At 36.4% G+C, this 19130-nt stretch overlaps 1 protein-coding gene across 1 annotated transcript; it reads right to left on the bottom strand.

Annotated features, from left to right (window-relative positions):
* Positions 1–1324: 1324 nt before the first annotated feature.
* LOC137813742 (uncharacterized) lies at positions 1325–2434 on the bottom strand. The gene has a single exon (XM_068616158.1). It carries the CDS (start codon positions 2432–2434, stop codon positions 1325–1327), a length of 1110 nt encoding a protein of 369 aa, XP_068472259.1.
* Positions 2435–19130: the final 16696 nt, after the last annotated feature.

The raw sequence follows: 19130 nt of genomic DNA, 5'->3' as shown, positions 1-19130 counted from the left end.
CAGCCAAGTGGAGTATCGTGCCTCGGCTATGAAGCCGGCTTTTAGGAGCTTCTCGGCCTCACTTCTGGCGGCCAACCGCTTGTCCTCTCCATGGTTTCTTTTCTTTTGTGCTACCGGGCGGGCTTCTTTATACATCGAGAGGCGATGGGTGATGATGTCCGGATGGACGCCTGGTACGTCGGCCGTCGTCCAGGCAAAGAGGTCTACGTTCCGTTTGAGAGTTTGGTGAACGAAGTCCGCATCGGCGGCGGCCATTGTCGTGTCTATGCTCGTATACCGATCCTCCCCGTCGAGTTCGGCTTGGCGTAGCTCGTCCTTGGCCTCAAGTCTTGGCTCGACTTCCCTGGGATCCAGATCTGCCATGGTGATGCTCTTCTTTGGTTGGGGTGAGTGCCGGCGGGGGCTTCTCCAACGACCGACGATCTTTCGCTTGGGCGAACGGCTGCCGCTGGGCCCCGGTTGTGTGGGCTCGACTCGCAGGCTTTCGGCGTAGCACTCTAGGGCGACCTTTTGATCTACATGTATCGTTAGGATGTCGCCTGAGAGGGAAGGGAACTTCATTGCCAGGTGGGGTGTGGAGACGATCGCTCCAAGCTTGTTAAGGGACGACCTGCCGAGGAGGATGTTGTAGGACGTGTTGGCGTTTATGACCAGGTATCTGATCTTGAGGGTTTTGCTGGCCCTTTCTAGGCCGAACGTCGTGTACAACTCTATGTAACCCCTCGTCCCTACGCGTTCCCCCGAAAATCCGACCACGTGGTCGTTATAGGGCATCATTTCCTCTTCCGGTATCCTCATGGCTTTGAAGGTCTTCCAGTACAATATGTCGACCGAGCTCCCTTGATCCACAAGGGTCTTCTTGATCGTAAAGTTATCGATATCGACCGATATCACCATGGGGTCGTCCTGGGTCGGGTCTATCCCTTTGAAATCTTCATCTGTGAACGTGATTGGTGGCATCCTTGGTCGGGCGGAGACGAGGTTTACTTGGTCGACGACGCGAAGGTGCTTCTTGCGTGCGCTGTTGGTACTGCCTCCGCCACCGAACCCTCAGGCTATAGTGTTAATCACCTCCCGGCCTCTGCGAGTGTCGGTTTGTGGGCGGTCGTCTCTTCGTCCCCGTCGGTCTCCCCGCCTGTCGCCCTCTCGTGGGCCTGGGGGGGGGGGGGGGGTTCGGTCTCTTCTCCTAAGCGTTTGCTCCTTGCATGGGGAGCGACGCGTCTCCCGGGTCCCACGCTCAAAGCGTCTGAGGTGCCCGGCTTGAATGAGTTCTTCGATTTTGTCCTTCAGGGCTTGGCACTCTTCGGTAGAGTGGCCGGTATTCTTATGGTACCTGCATCTTTTGTTGCGGTCGGCATTTTCTGGGCTCAAGGCCCTTCGGGGCGGTGGTATTAGCTCGGCGCTTAGGGCCTCTTGCAAAATTTTGCTCCTTTCCGCGTTCAGCGGTGTGTAGCGGGAAAAACGGTGTCTGCGATTGTCCCTTTTCTGGTCCCGACCGGTTCGGGACCTTTCCTTGTCGTTCCCTATCTTCCTTCTTTTCCCCGCTTGCCTCGGCTCGGGCGTTGTTTCTGAATTCACGAAGTTCCTCCAGCTGCATGAATTTCGCCGCTCGGCGTCTAAGATCGTCGAGGTTGGTAGCAGGCTGCATGCACAGGCTATCGGCAAATGGGCCGGGTCTGAGGGCGGTCAGCATGTGATGCATCGCCACCTCAGGGCTGAGGTTGCGAATGCTCATAGCGGTCTTGCTGAACCGGTCAATGAACGTTCTGAGGGACTCTCCCTTCTCTTGACGAATGCCGACCAGGGCTATGGATGTCAGATGGTGGGGGCGGCTTGTTGCGAACTGGAAGTCGAACTTCGCTATCAGGGTTTCGAAGCAATCTATAGAGTGCGCTGGGAGCTTGGTGAACCAGCTCAGAGCGCTGCCCTTTAGAGAGGTCGGGAAGACTCGACAGAACACTGCGTCGTCCGTGGTGTACAGGCTCATGTGGGTCGTGTATGCGTCCACGTGCTCATCTGGGTCGGTCGTCCCATCGTACCGATCCCTGTTGAAGCCTTTCCATTTGTCCGGCAGGGGGGTTTCCATGACACGGTCGGTGAAGGGATGGCGCCGGTCCGGACCCGCCGGTGCGGTAGTGTTGATTGTCTTGCTGGGATGGGACTCTCCATCCATTTCCAAAGTGAAGTCGTTCTTGGTGTCTTTCTCGGCCTGGAGGCCGGCCCCGGTGGCGTGGGACCTGCCGACCTGATTGGTCATGGCGAGAGACGGCACCCCCTCGACCAGCTTCTTCATCCGCTTGTTCTCTTCTTGGAGGCCTTTGATTTCCTCCTCGTTCTTCTTAGCGGCTTCCTCGTGCGCCTTCCTCATCTCTGCTAGTTCCCTCTGAAGGGCCATCATCATTGCTGTCTGGTCTGCTTCGGTCATGCTTGCCATGCTGCGGGTTGATACCATCTACTGCTGTGGTTTCTGCTGTCTCTCCTCGGCCTCACGGTGGGCGCCAATTGTTCTCGAACTAGGTTGGGGACTGGGAGAACTATTGTCTTCGGATGTCACTCGGTCGGTCGCGCTTCACTTTCTCCTTCGGTCCTTCTCGTCGGATGACTCCTCAGGCGGGTGGGGTACCTGCAGATGGCACTCCAACGCTCAAGTCAGTGGGGTATCGTATTCGGCTGGTTAGAATACTGTAGATAATGACGTACCTTCTTCCTTGGAATGCGTGATATTTATATTACCTTGATGGGCCCTCGTTGTTGGGCCGGATTAGGGGGTTGTTTAGTGATTAGGGTTGGATTAGGTCGTTTCCTAACCATAGGTTAACCTTTGCTAATTGGGTCAACCTTTTGACTTGAGCACTTTATGTCGGTCGGCCACGTGCGACACATGGTCGACCTCGTACCTTAAAGTATGGTCTTGACACATGGGTTGACCGGGTCACAAGACCGGTCGGTCGTCCCGGTACAGTTATATTAGATAATCTAATTTTATCTTTTATGCATACTTATGTTAAATAAGATTATTCACTAGCAAGCGATTAAGTTACGTGCTAAGTAAGTAAAATATTATATATGTTGATACTATACATCCAAAATAACTTCTCCAGGATTTCATGTCAATAATAAATAAATAATAGCTTATGATCGAAAGATAACATTTAAAGCATTTAAGTCAGATGACCGAAAGGTTAGGTTGGCACCGAGAAGTCTCTGATAGCATTTGCTTGTAACCGAAAAACAAAATTAATCAATCAGATCACATAACCGGAAGAACAAGATTGAGAATTCTATGATAGAATTTGCTCGTAACCGAAAAACAAAATTAATCAATCAGATCACAGTCTGTGATAATATTTATGGGTAACCGAAATATAACATTAAATATTTCAAACAAATAACAAGTTGGTTAGGCCGAGAGGTCTAAAATAATATTTAATTGGTAACAAAAAATGGCTCGAATTAAAAGAAAACAATAAACAATTATATTAAGTTCAAAAGGTGGTTTACGACGAACCTAAAACTTTCCAAAGGAACTATTTCATGTAAATCTTTCGGCATAAACTACTTTCACTTAAACTTTTTTCCAAAGAATATTATATGTAGTTCTCGTGGTCAAAGATGCTTTTTTAGTTGGGCAAAGTGCGTAGAAAATTATCGAAAACTAATGCCGAATACTGATGATGCCGAAAAATGAGGTCGAACATGTTTGTTATATTAGATGAGTTAAACTAAGATATATCTTTTAAGCATAGTTAGCCAAATACTAAGCCGGATACTGAAACCGAAAAGGTGAGATGTATTTATTTTAGGTTGGAAAAATACTAAAACCGAAAGCTAGGATCTGACACGTTGGTTATATTAGGTGATATATGGTGCGGTGAACGTGGACAATCACATCTTCACTTTATCTTTCATGCACATTTGTGATAAATAAAGATTATTCACTAGCAAATAATTGGGATACGTGCAAAGTAAATAGAATATTATATATAACTTGATGTTATACATCCAAAATAACCATTAAGTGGCTAGGACAAAATATGTTAAGAACCCTGGAACTTTACTTGGGAGTTATTACAAAACAACAAACTAAAACAAACTATTCGGCGCCGGCATGCCTATCATCATCAGCGCCACCATCTTCATCTTCATCTTCATCATAAGGAATTTCACTGATGGGCATCAGTTCGTCATTATAAAAATCTTTGCCCACGTCGAAATTTCCAGCATCCAATGGAATCTTTTAAAATACTCGGCTTGCTGGAGAGGTTTTTCAAAATCCAACTTGTGTTGCTGAACAACATAACCCTCAGCTCGAGTAACTCTTGAATTCAACTGGTTTATCACAGATTCTAAACGAAGATTATTATCAGCTTCAGCTTTCTTCACAGCAGAAAGATCAGCGAAGTTTCCTTTCAATCGTTGAATCTCATCGTCAAGGGATAACTTATGAGCCGTTAACTCAGTAACCTCATCCTTCAAAGACTCTTTCTCGGCTTCATAACAATCCTTAGCCTTAGACAACTCTTCAACTTGGGAAGTTAAGGATCTGATCTTCTCATTTGATTCAGTTGCTTCCTTTTTCAATTTTTCAAGTTCAAAAGAAGAAACAACATCCTTAGTCTCTTCTCTTATTGCTTTGCCAATTAGTAAAGTCCGGTTAGCAAGCTCAATCACCGAATTTGTAAGAGAAGGAATATTAGCCTACGAGAACATGTCTCGAGAAGAAGCATTGGGACTAGTATGCACAAAATCCAAAAGTTATAGGCCGAAAAGTTGGCCGAAAGGAAATCCGAAAGGTAAACACGACTTCAAATATTATGTTATCAATTTTCAACAAGTTATAGGCCGAAAGAAAATTCGAAAAGTAAACGGCTTCAAACAATTGTTATCAATTTTCAATAAGTTATAGGCCGAAAGGTTGACCGAAAGGAAATCCGAAAGGTAAACACATCTTCAAAAAAAAGAAAACATTATGTTATTCAAAACTCTTGCTGGATTCAACCAACTCTTTATTCAACTTCAAGATTTATAGCTTCTTCACTTGAACTCATATCACTACTAGCTTTATTCTTCACAACAGAAATGATGGCAGATGAAACAATTGAATGAATATCCTCATTCATCTCAATTACTTTCCTGATAGCCTCGTTACTCATGTCCAAAAATTCTGTAAATTCATCAGAAATGGAAACAGAGCTTGAAAAATACATTATACCTTTTGAGAGTATTCGGTTCAATCTTTCTAAATCAATAAAAACAAAAAACCCTTCCAAACGAAGCGTTACAATATCACAATTATAACTCGTCATGTCAATCGGCATAATCAAGAAAAGTACACGAAACAAGGCAATACTTTGATACGAAAGGTATTAAATACAAAATTTGTCCTTTTCATTAGGCATAACGTCTTTTTCAAATCCTCATGCCTGGGAGCTAGTGTACTGTCTAGGCCGAAAAGTCTCGACCGAAAGGTTGTACCGAAAGTCTCAATCGAAAGGTTAAACATAAAAAGTAAATAAGTAAAATTAAATTAGTGATTATAGCAAAGACCATAAGATGGGCCCAAATATACAGGTGTGTGTTTTCAAAATGTTAGGTGCAAAAAGAAAAGACCCAAGTAACTCTTAAGCCCAATAGGAGAGCCTTATAAATAGAGGTTCAACTCAAGAGGTAAGGGGATTCAATTTATCTGATGAACATAAAACTATATCTAACTTTGGCATCAGAGCGCCTTGCAGGTACACACACCCACCCGTGAGGAGAAGAAGCCGAGAGCCTAACCCGAGAAGAAGCCGAGAGCCCAACTCGAGAAGAAGCCGCAAGAGCCCAACCCGAGAAGAAGCCGAGAGCCCGACTCGAGAAGAAGCCGCGAGAGCCCAACCCGAGAAGAAGCCGAGAGCCCAACTCGAGGAGAAGCCGAGAGAGTCCATCCCAAGTTCGGAAGATTTGTAAAGGAGTTGATCTTATCAACCTTATTCTAGTGTTCTTGGTCCTAGTTGTAAGAACAGAAAGTATTAAATAACAATTCAATAAATATAAAATAATTATAGAAAATAAAGATAAAATGCATGAGATATAAATAAGTTTTTTTTTATCAGCGAAGAATAAATAAATAAAATGAAACACTTCAAGGGTGCTCCAACCCTTATACACAAAACAAAACTAGTTTTTTTGCACCCAACCAGCTAAGAATCCAACATAACTTACACCACATTATCCAAAATTACAATCCAAGACAAGAACCAGAGTCTCCAATAACATCAACCCACCCGTGAAAACACATCCTCATGATAGACAAAAAACTCAACACTTAAACCATGTCTTTGCCAGTAGTCTGACTTATGCCAAACCTAATGGCCAAAAACACAAAAAACAACAAAACCTGCAAGAAGAGATCATAAGCTAGATAGACCTGCACACAACAGAAACATCTTTCAAGTGCAACCCAATGACACACACCTCAATCCAATCTTGTCAGGTGAAAGAACCCGATGAAACCTGCACATAACACACCACTACTTAGTCTGGGCAAAAACATTAGTTAAAAAACCCAAAAAAAATCAGTCTTTCAAATACCTCATAAAACAATAAGTTACAAAACTAATCATTAAATAAAAGTTAATATAAATTTTTAAGATTATTAATTTATAGTATTAGAATGAGTACTTGGATACTATACCTATCTTTATCCCATCCATATGTAACCAATTTTAAATTGGATATTACTTATATTTATTCTTAATAATTATTGAAGAATTTTTTATCAAAATCAAGGTTGATTTATCATCTTTTTTATTAATGTTTTAATAACATCAATTAATAAATAAATAATTATTCTTATAAATGTTGAGATAACATTATGATATATCTTTAATCACCACTTAATGGTTTTCTTAATAGTGATAAAAAAAAAGAGTGGGTATGCATGTTAAAATAAAATTATTAGAAAATATAGAATTTTGAATTTCTTAATGATATTTAAAAAATTTATTTATTGATTTCTAATTCTAAAAATGAGTTTTAATAATACACAATGCTAAATTATGTTTTCCATTTTGGATTTCTCACCCATCATTATTTGGATAGTTTAATTTTTAGGTTTTTCTTACCTACATTTTCCGTGGCTTGGATTTCAATATGGTGAAAACTTTGATTTGAAACATAATCAAGTTTGACACAATGGTATTAATTAGCTTAATCCTATTTTAATAAACCTAGGACATGTGAAATAACTTGGAGATATTCTTAGAAAAAATTTATATCACTATATTGAAACAAAGTCATAAATTATACTTCAAGTTAATGCAGTATATCATTAAAAAAAATCATGAAATAGAAATCAATTTTAGAGACAAAAAATAAATAGTTGCTATAGTGACTAAATTGGAAACCATTTTAGGGACTAATTAAAATTATGGTTTCTAAATTAGTTTCTATTATTGTTAAATGGTTTCTAAATTGGTATCTAATTAGTAACTAAGGTTTCTGCTACCAAATTTAGAATCTAAATAATTGTTGGTAGTTAAAACCTTGTTAGCTAATTAGATACCAATTTAGAAATCATATTGTTTTTTAGTTTCTAAAATGGTTTCTAATAGTTACTATTGCAACTAATTATTTTGGTCTCTAAAAATTGGTTTCTATTGGATGATTTTCTTGTAGTGTATACTACACAACCTTTTTTTGAAAAATAAAATAAGATTGGAAATTTACATCTTATGTATTATAATATATTATTTGAAAATTATTTTTTGCATAAAAGTGTATTAACCAGGTTTAGTAACACGTGTATTACTTAGTCCTGCTTCATTATCATTAGATCCTTCAAAATTTTGTGGTGCAAAAAAAATTTGAAGCAATAATATTTGTTATGTTATTTAACATTTTTGTTACTTGCATTATTTATTAACCGAGCTAAATGTCCAATAGACATCAATCTCATCCCTAAAACAATCTTTGTCATATGAATAATATTGTTTCTCCTTTTTCTATAATTTTTTCTATGTAGATAGTTCATTTGTCAATTAAAATATTTTTGGAAATGGACATCTAATGTATTATAAGATTAATTATATATATATATATATATTAAAAAATTAGTTTTTTTTGCATAAAAGTGTACTAAACAGGTTCAGTAACATGTGTGTTACTTGTGTTGAGTTCAATAGTGTCAAAGTTCAAGAGGGAGTGAATTGACCTTTTAAAAGTTTCGCACAGAATCAGATTTTATCACAGTACACAAAAAATAAATCGATTTACTTGGCAATGAAAAAATTTATTTTGACATTGTTTATGTTTAAAAACGTTTATATTAGCCAATAAATTTTTGAGGTTATGCAGATTATTTTTCAAGCCACACACACTGATTTTAAAGAGAAAACCGTGAACAACAAAAACAGTGACCTTCAATTGCAAGTGATTAAGGTTCAATTATTAGCTTGACAATCAATTGGGTAACCTATCACAATCAACCTGTTCCAGTTGTATTTAACAGATCATATATCTTCTTCACAGAACCAAACTGATTTTCTAGAAAATAAGAACTGTATGAACAAGCCTAGAAAGAACAGATTTATTTTTAATTGAACAGATTTAATTTCTAGCATATTAAGAGATAAGCAAGAATTCGAGTGCAGGGATGAAGAGAAATGAACACACAACATTTATACTGGTTCACTCAAATGAGCTACATCCAGTCTCACCTAATCCAATGTGAAATCCACTAAACAAAACGTACCAAACACACTTACACAGCCACTGTTCTTGAACCCTACAAGAAACTTGGCACACTTGCTGAAAAACACTATTTCAGCACACACACTCTTCAAGAAACCCTATCAAGAAGAGTTCACAATCACACTTTTACAAGAATTTGAAATATGAAATGAATACACCTAATAGAGGATGCAGAAATCTGCCTTAGACCAGTAGAACAAATTGCTCACACAGTAGCAACACCTCTCACCAAGCCTTAGAGCCAACCAAGAACAAGCACACTTTTGATTTGTAAAAACTTTTAAGAACACATGCTAATTCTATGTAAATCTTTAATTCTTTGTTGTAAAACTTGTTTTCTCAATTGTATGATTCACCTTTAAACGTAGGAACAAGTTTTCTTTTTATAGAAAAACAACTTATAACATATTTTCAAAAAACAGTTAAAGTTGTTATAAAAAGAACAAATTGAAAATAAACTGAACAGTTAGAGAATCTGTTATGTGAAAAGGAGACTTAGTCAACCATTCTGGTGCAAGGATAAAACGAAAAAAGCTTTTAAGATACATATGGCACCAAACTAAAAAGAATCCATTCATTTACAGATGAACAGATTTATTTTTGAAAACGATAACAGAAAAAAAAACTTAACTATTGAAACACAGTCGTTTTGAAAGAGAGAAGACTTAGTCAAAATACTTGATGCACAAAACCTGATTTTCGAAAGACTTAGTCAATGCATCAGTTTAAAAAAGAACATATTTATTTTTATGCAGTAAGAGTGTTTTTTGCAAAACATGTGAAAAACAGTTTCAGAAAATTTGTGCTTGCTCTTATCACATGGTCAGGGGTTGAGAGGTGAGTTACCCAGCAAAAAGTCTACTCTTAAACAACCTCCAAACTATACCTAAGACATTCTTAAAGCAAATGTACATACACTTGAAATTTACACAAATGGCTTCATCAAACACATGTCTTGAAGAGGCAACAACCATCTTCAACAATCTCCCCCTGTTTGATGGAGACAAATCCCCATAGCTCTGTTGCTTTAAGAACCTATACTACACCAGATACCAAACCAGAAAATTGAAACATTGCATAATATGTGAATCAGTTTTAAGGTGCAGAATGTAACTTCCTGTTTCATCTAGCTTCACCTAGCATGGTGAGCTATTTTTCTCCCCCTTTGGATTCATCAAACAGCATTTAAGCATAGAGAAAGATAAAACAAAAACATAACCATAATAGTCCAGAAAACAAAGACAACTTGTTCAACATTACAAAAATTAAAAACTGATAAACGAAAGCATGGAGAGCAAGATACTTCTAATCTTTGTAATATAATTATGCAAGCTGCAACTGAACTCCTTCAATTTGATCATCAAGGTGTTAAAACCTTTCTTGAGTGGTATCAAAATATGCTCTCTGTTCTGCTGTCATGGCATCAAGGTGATACAAAACTTGCCTTTCAAACATAGATAATGGTTCACCTCTGTACTCTGGGGTTTGATAGGCAACAATAGCATTCTGATGAGTTGTACCAGCTTCTTCATGTACTGATTGTGGAGCTGGTGAATCTCCTCTGATTTCTGTAGATGGAGAGCTTGTCCTATGACTTCCAGCATGACCAGCAGATGGCTCTTGCCCGTAGGAGTGATGGATAACATAACATGAGTGCTCTACAACTTGAACCGTGTCATTTTCCATGGGAACAGCCTCATCTCCATCTTCATTGTTGAGGTTTGAGGCTCCACGTTCTTCTTGAGGATCCTTACCTTTGAGAATCACCCAGCTGTCCTCCACTTTATGAAACCCCATTTTTGTGAGAGTTGAGTTATCAATTTCACTTACAGCTTTGATGGTTTCATTTCGCTCATTTGAAGTGTCAATGCCAAAGTGGTCAATCAATTTTGAAACAAGTATAGCATAAGGAATGCAATAATCTGTTAATCTTTTGGATTTCAGCATATGCTCATTGATGATATACACCAAGTTAACCTTGATCGGATTCATGATGCATTATAGAAGGATTAAATCCTCTTCATGTAAAACAACATGATTTGTACCTCTTGGGATAAGCTGCCATGCTATAATGTAGGCAACAAGATGTGGTGTTAGGTTCAGATGACCTGCATGGAATCTGCTTATGCTCTGGGCAGGGGTCCTCATACAGCTTCTGTAATATTGAAGTTTGTTGAACTACTGAATCCCACTTGTGTTCCCTTTTCCAACCTTTAGACCATAATACTTGATTCCAGCCACTGAATTCCAAACATCACTTGTTACCTTCATTTTGGTTCCTTTCACATAGGATACAATGTTCTTTCCATCTAAGGTTAGATTCGTGTAAAACATCTTAACTAAATCAGGATACACATTACCAGTTAATTCCAGTAGCTTTTTCAATTTTTGGTGCTTCAATGCAGACCTTGTTTCAGTCAATTTCTCTGATTTCAGCCAGTTGAAATCCAACACCTTGGGTATGTTAATCTATTTTCTGCTCATCTCGTGAATGTAGGCATTGATGTCCTCTTCATCTCCAGCAAACCAACCTTCTAGCACCCTTTGAAAGGTGCTTTGCTTATCCTGATTTTTCTTTTTCTGTCTTGAAGAAGAAGCCATGGTTGAACTAGAATTTTCTTGTGTTTCAAATGGTGAGAACCGAAAATGGGCAACCAATATGGGTAGCAGATTTTCACACAGATTTATATTGTAAAATGAATGAGATGATGGAGCAGTTATGAATGGATATGCACGAAGATTTTATGCTCTTAAATTGTGCAGAGAATCTTTGAAAATATGCAGCAAATATTTAGGGTCACGATGCACACATACCATACCTTCATTGAGCAGCCAATGCATCAAATCGGTTACATAACCATGACCAAAACCGTCAAAGGTACAATGGTTAATGCCCACTAAGTCAGTCAATCAGTCAAAGATCAGAATTTCTCTTTCCTAGTCATCAAATAATTTCAGTACCAAAAATAAACACATTCAATTACAAATAAACAGATTTAATTTTTCACTGCGAGGTACAATTTACATTTATAATTCCCAATTCATTAAGCAGAAAATTAAACCTATCTTTAGCCAATGGTTTTGTGAACAAATCTGCAAGCTGTAAATCTGTACCAATGAACTTAATCTCACATGTTCCATTTGATATGTGTTCCCTTAGAAAGTGATGCCTAATTTCAATGTGTTTGGTTCTTGAATGCATAACAAGATTTTTGGTTAAGTTGATTGCAATTGTGTTATCACACAACATAGGTATATGGTTAAGTAAGATACCAAAGTCATTCAATTGTTGTCTTAGCCATATGGTTTGAGCACAGCACCTCCCTGCTGCAATGTACTCTACTTCTGCAATGGAGAGAGCAACACATGCCTGTTTTTTGCATTGCCATGAGATCAAGCTTGATCCAAGCAAGTGACAGGTACTACTGGTGCTCTTCCTATCAATTTTGAAACCTGCAAAGTCTGAATCAGAATATCCAGTTAAACTCAATGAAATGTTACCTGGATACCACAAGCCAACTTCTTTAGTTCCTTGCAAATATTTCAGAATCCTTTTGGCAGCATTGAAGTGTGATTCTTTAGAAGCAAATTGAAACCGAGCACACATGCATACTGCAAACATTATGTCAAGCCTGCTGACAGTGAGATACAATAGAGATCCTATGAGTCCTTTGTATTTGGTTTCATCAACAGAAATTCCAACTTCATCATGATCCAAGTGACAGCTAGTTGAAAAGGGTGTGCTGATTGGTTTGCACTTGTCCATTTCAAATTTTCTCAGCAGATCCTTGCAATACTTAGCTTGATTCAAGAGAATGCCATCCTTGAGTTGTTTGACATGCAAGCCTAGAAAATAATTCAACTCACCCATCATTGACATTTCAAACTCACTCTTCATGATTTCCACAAAAGTTTCACACAATTCTTCATTGTTTGATCCAAAAATGATGTCATTCATATATACTTGTACTAGAATTGTGTCATCTCCTTTCTTCTTAATGAACAAGGTCTTACCTGATGTGCCTCTGTCATAGCCTTGTGAGGTGAGAAAATCACTTAGTCTCTCATACCATTGCCTAGGAGCTTACTTGAGCCCATAGAGAGCCTTTTTTAGTTTGAACACGTGTCCTAGATGTTGATGGTCTTCAAAACCTGGTGGCTGTGAAACAAATACCTCTTCATTTATATCACCATTCAAGAAGGCACTCTTCACATCCATTTGGAATAGCTTGAACCCTTTGATGCAGGAGAAGGCAAGTAGCAATCTGACAGCTTCTAGCCGAGCCATTGGTGCATATGTCTCATCATAGTCTATTCCTTCTTCTTGATTATACCTTTTAGCCACTAGCCTAGCCTTATTTCTGGTAATCACCCCATGCTCATTCATCTTGTTTCTGAATACCCATTTTGTTCCAATTATATTCATCTCAGGTATTCTAGGAACAAGAGTCCAGACCTCATTAAGAGCAAATTGATTCAGTTCCTCTTGCATGGCCAGAATCCAGTTACTGTACTTGAGGGCTTCATTCAGAGTTTTGGGTTCCACTTGAGATACAAAGGCCATTGTTTCACAGAAGTTATTCAAGGATTTTCTAGTTGACACTCCTTTCTCAATGTTCCCAATGACATTATCAAGGGTTAGCTCTCTCGGGGTTTTCCACTCTTTTGGAAAACCTGCATACATAGTAGGTTCTTGCATAGCATGTGTATAAGCAGTATCAATATGAATCGATTCATTTTGATTTAAAACATATTTAAATTCATTACAGTCAAGGTCATCAACAACAGTTTTAGATATGCTATGATCAGCTTCATCAAATACAACATGCATTGATTCTTCTACTATGAGCAATCTTTTATTGAAGACTCTATATGCATGACCATTCAAAGCATAACCAATGTGCACACCTTCATCAGATTTAGCATCAAACTTTCCTAAATTCTCTTTGCCATTATTCAATACCAAGCATTTACACCCAAATACTCTAAGGTGACTCACACTAGGTTTCCTGCCCTTATACAATTCATAGGAAGTTTTCTTAAGAATGGGTCTAATTAAGGTTCTGTTTAACACATAAGCTGCAGTATAGACTGCATCTACCCAAAAATACTTAGGAAGCTTAGATTCATTTAACATAGTTCTAGCTAGTTCCTCTAATGATCTGTTTTTCCTTTCAACTGCACCGTTTTGTTGGGGAGTCCTAGGGGCTGAAAAGGTATGTGATATCTCATGCTTCTCACAGAACCTCTCAAATCTAGCATTCTGAAACTTTCCCCCATGATCACTTCGAATTGATTTTTTGCAGCAACCATTTTCATTCTGTAAAACCTTTGCTAATTTCTTAAAGGCATTGTAAGCATTATTTTTATGTGCAAGAAACAAAGTCCATGTAAATCTAGAGTAGTCATCCACAACAACTAAAGCATACAAATTTCCAGTCAAGCTAGCAACTCTAGAGGGTCCAAACAAGTCCATGTGCAATACATCCAATGGATTTTTTTGTAGAAACAATGTCTTTTGAATTGAAAGATGATCTGATTTGTTTACCTTTCACACAAGCATCACAAAGCCTGTTATCCTGAAATTTAATGTTAGGTAAACCAGAAACAAGATCTTTAGATTTCAATTTATTTAAGTGATTAGTGTGTATGTGAGCTAACCTCCTGTGCCACAACCAAGACTCATCACTTCTAGACAGTAAACACTCATTTGAAGAGTTAGTTTCCATGATATCCAAAAGGTATATGTTATTCACTCTCTTACCAGTAAACAACACCTTACCAGAGCTGTCACTTGAGATTGTGCAGCCTTTTGACTTGAAGTTCACCTTGTATGCTTTGTCACAAAGTTGACTGATACTGAGAAGGCTATGCTTAAGTCCTTCTACATAAAGCACATTCTCAATAGTGGTTGAATTCCCTGTTCTAACAGTGCCTCTGCCCAAAATTCTTCCTCGGTTATTATCACCATAGGTTACATGTCCCTCTGCTTTGAGCTTTAAGCTAGTGAATTTTGTAAGATCTCCAGTCATATGTTTGGAACAACCACTGTCCAAGTACCATTGATTTTTCTTGCTGCCTATCTGCAAAATAGAACAAATATGATACAAATGGTACCCTTTTCAGTATAGGGTCCAGCACAGATTAAAACCTTCCCTTTGGTAGCCATTTGGCTAAGTTCTTAGGAACAAGATGTTTTCTAGCAATGCATGACCTAGAGGTATGACCAGATTTCATGCAGTAAAAACAGGTTACATGAGATGCCTTTTTGCCACTGTTAAAAGCTGAAAAACCTGATTTTGCTGGAACAAAAAAACTTGAAAGCTTTTTGACATTGGTTACATTTCCAAGGTTATAACCAATACCATTCTTGTTGAAAACAACATTCTGTGAGCCAAGGAGAGACTCAAGGTTCTCTCTTCCCTTGGTGAAAGTGGAAAGAGTTTTTAGCAAATACTCTGCTTGTTTTTCCAATTTTTTGCAGTTTTCACGGGTTTTAATAGAAGCATGTTAGTTCAAGGCTTACCAAATCTGTTTTGGCCTTATGCAGTTCTTCCTCAAGTGTTTTTACTTTAGGTGCAAGCACATTATTTACCTTTTGCAACTTACTGCATATTACAACTAGCCTATTTGCTTCATCATGTGTTTCCTTGAAAGCAGCAATCAATTGATCATAGTTATCAGATTCCATAGAGAAATCACTTACTGAATCAGAGATTGACCCTTCATATTTCACCATGAAGCACAAATTGTTTTTCTTACTCTCAGTTGAAAAGCTGCTGGTTGAAGATACTTCATTTTCTTCCCATGAAATGTAAGCTCTTCTCCCCTTTTCTGTTGGTTCCTATCTCTACTTTTCTTCTTCAGGAATTTGCTGAACCTCTTTGTAAGTAGGCTGATTGTTTCATCATGTTCAGCATCTTCTTTTTCCTCATTGGTTTCATTCTGCTCACTTGCTTTCAGTGCAAGTCCTTTGGGTTTTCTTTCCACTGTTTCCTGCTCTTTGAGTCTCTTGAGCTCCAGCTCAAGCTCCATTAATTTCCCAAAGAGTGCAGCAGTTGACAACTTTGACAGATCACGGATTTCTGATATGGCAGTCACCTTGGGTTGCCAACTTCTGTCGAGGCAAACCAGTGAGGTGATTCACAATATGAGTGAACCTTTTCTGCACATCAGCAATGCTCTCCTCGGGTTGCATTCTAAACAATTCATATTCTTGGATGAGAGAATGTTTTCTTGACCTCTTCACATCTTCAGTACCCTTGTGAGTGACTTCCAAGACCTCTCATATCTCCTTAGCTGAACTGCATTGGGATATCCTGCATTGGGATATCCTGAAGAACTCATTCATTGTTAATGAGGAGGTTATGATGTTCTTGGCCACACATGAACAAGTTTTCTTTTTATAGAAAAACAACTTATAACAGATTTTCAAAAAAAAGTTAAAGCTGTTATAAAAAGAACAAATTGAAAATAAAATGAACAGATTTATTTTCAAAAGCAGTTAGAGAATCTGTTATGTGAAGGAGACTCAGTCAACCATTCTGGTGCAAGGATAAAATGAAAAAAGCTTTTAAGATACACATGGCACCAGACTAAAAAGAATCCATTCATTTACAGATGAACTGATTTAATTTTCAAAACGATAACAGAAAAAAACTTAATTATTGAAACACAGTCGTTTTGAAAGAGAGAAGACTTAGTCAAAATACTTGATTCACAAAACCTGATTTTCGAAAGACTTAGTCAATGCATCATTTTAAAAAAGAATCCATTCATTTAGAAAAGAACAGATTTATTTTTATGCAGTAAGGGTGTTTTTTTGCAAAACATGTGAAAAACAGTTTCAAAAAATTTGTGCTTGCTCTTATCACATGGTCAGGGGTTGAGAGGTGAGTTACCCAGCAAAAAGTCTACTCTTAAACAACCTCTAAACTATACCTAAGACATTCTTAAAGCAAATGTACATACACTTGAAATTTACACAAATGGCTTCATCAAACACATGTCTTGAAGAGGCAGCAACCATCTTCAACAACTTGGTCCTACTTCATTATCATTTGATTATGTTGTTCAAAAGTATAACCTGTCAAGTTAAATGAATGGATAAAAATATATGAAAAAAATTTAAAGCAATAATATTTGTTGTGTTTTATAACAATTTTTTTACCTTCAATATTTATTGACCGAGTCAAATGTCGAATAGATGTTAATCTTACTCCTGAAATAGTGTTGTTTCTTCTTTCTCTGGAAGCTTCGCGCGGATAGTTTATTCGTCAATTAAATTTTTGAAAACTGACATCTTATGTATTATAAGGTTAATTAAATATATATAATATATATTAAAAAAATTATATTCTTTTTGCATAAAAGTGTACTAACCAGGTTCAGTAACATGTGTGTTACTTGGTCTGATTCATTATCGTTGGATCCTTAAGTTATGTGGTGCAAAAGTATAACCTGTTAAGTTAAATGAATGAAATGGATAGAACTATATGAAAAAATTTAAAGTAATAATATTTGTTGTGCTATATAACATTTTTGTTACCTGCATTATTTACTGATCGAGCCAAATGTCGAATAGATGTCAATCTCATTCCTGAAACAATATTTGTCAAATGAATATTGTTGTTTTTCCTTGCTCTATAAGTTTTTCTACGTCTAAATAGTTCATTTGTCATTTGTTCAATGCTCATTCTTTGTTTTCTATTTGTAATATTTAGTCTTCAAGTTTGTCTTTGTCGTATTGATTTTTTATCACTTATAATTTCTATTTTGTTATATAATCTATTATAATGTGAAAAAATAATAAACATTAGAAAAATTATTTTAAAAAGAATTAAAAATTAAATTTTTATATTTATTTTTTAAAAATAAGATTATATTATTTTTTTAATACTACTTTTTTTATAAAACTACATTAAAGAAAAGTAGGTTAGTAAATAATAAGATAAACATAAAAGAAAAGAGTATTTATATACTAATTTCAAGTGATAAACATAAAATACTAAAATACAAATAAAATATAAATATAAATAACATTAAAAATAAGATATACTAAAATTCAATAATAAATTGTTACAAAATTGCTTAATTTTGTAATAATTACTTTGAATATCATATTGAAAATGTAAAACTATTAATAAAATCAGTTTGATTTGGAAAAATAAATCAAATATTTTTTTTTATCAACAATAAATAAATCAAATATAAAAACCTATTATTCAACATAGTTATATTTTAAAGGTTGAGGTTGTCTTTACATTTGAAGTAATCTACCAGTGAGGTTTTTGGATGTTCAGGTAATTTTTCACACTTTTATTAACTGAGACTCTCAAAGTTGTTGCCTTTGCTCTGTATTTGGAACTGGGTTGCTCTATATTGCCCATGACTATTCAAAAGTTCTAGCATTTCTCATATATTATTTGTAGCTACTACTATTTAATATATAAAACAAAATATATATTATAAAAACAAATAGGATATAAAAAAATATGGAATAAATTTTGATAAACTATTACTATTGTGTTCATAAAAATAAAAGTCACCAAAAATTTGCATAATTATTTCATTTATCTTTATCATTATTTATTTATTATTGATTCGTAATCCCTTAAATTATGTGATGCAACATGATGACAAGATATGTATGACTATAAACATAAATTATATTATGCATATAATAAATTTATAATTATTTTTAAAATACATATACTATTATTTGATGTGAGTATAGAAATTTATAAAACTATTTATCAATTACTATAGAAATATTTGACCATAATATATGATGCCACTAAACACAAAAGAAGAACAATCAATAACTGAAATAATCCATCCAATACCAGAAAGATGATGCGTATGAGAACGATCTTCCAGATGTAAGTTTTCTTCCTCTATGTAATACTTGGATTGATGCAATTTTTTCTCCCTTGTCAATCCTTGGTTCCCATAAGATGAATCTAGTTTGTTGATTTTCCATAAGGATTGACTTAATCTCATGTAGGTTTTTGGTGGATTTAGCCATCTGGAAAAAAAAATAAAAAAATGGATGGACCTAATTTTTGTCGGCAGTGCAGTCTAGGAAGTTAAAATCAGATCGAGATTGACAACATCTGAGTCTTGTTATTGTATTCAAAAGCAAGATTGTGTGTGCAAAATAAAATCTAGTGAATCACTACAAGAAAATTATGAAATAGAAACCAATTTTTAGAAACAAAAAAATAATTAGTTGCTATAGTGACTAAATTAGAAACTATTTTAGAAACTAAAATAATTAGGTTTCTAAACTAGTTTCTATTATTGTTAAATGGTTTCTAAATTGGTATTTAATTAACCACCAAAGTTTTAACTACCAATTATTTAGATTCTAAATTTGGTTGTTAAAACTTTGGCAG

The sequence above is a fragment of the Phaseolus vulgaris genome, chromosome 10, assembly GCF_000499845.2.
Source record: "Phaseolus vulgaris cultivar G19833 chromosome 10, P. vulgaris v2.0, whole genome shotgun sequence".
NCBI lineage: Eukaryota > Viridiplantae > Streptophyta > Magnoliopsida > Fabales > Fabaceae > Phaseolus > Phaseolus vulgaris.
The sequence above is the reverse complement of the archived record's forward strand: the minus strand, read 5'-3'. Positions and strand labels throughout refer to the sequence as shown.

What these genes read in the sequence shown, in the direction of transcription:
- LOC137813742 (XM_068616158.1), bottom strand. Translation starts at nt 2,434, where the DNA reads ATGGCAAGCATGACCGAAGCAGACCAGACAGCAATGATGATGGCCCTT.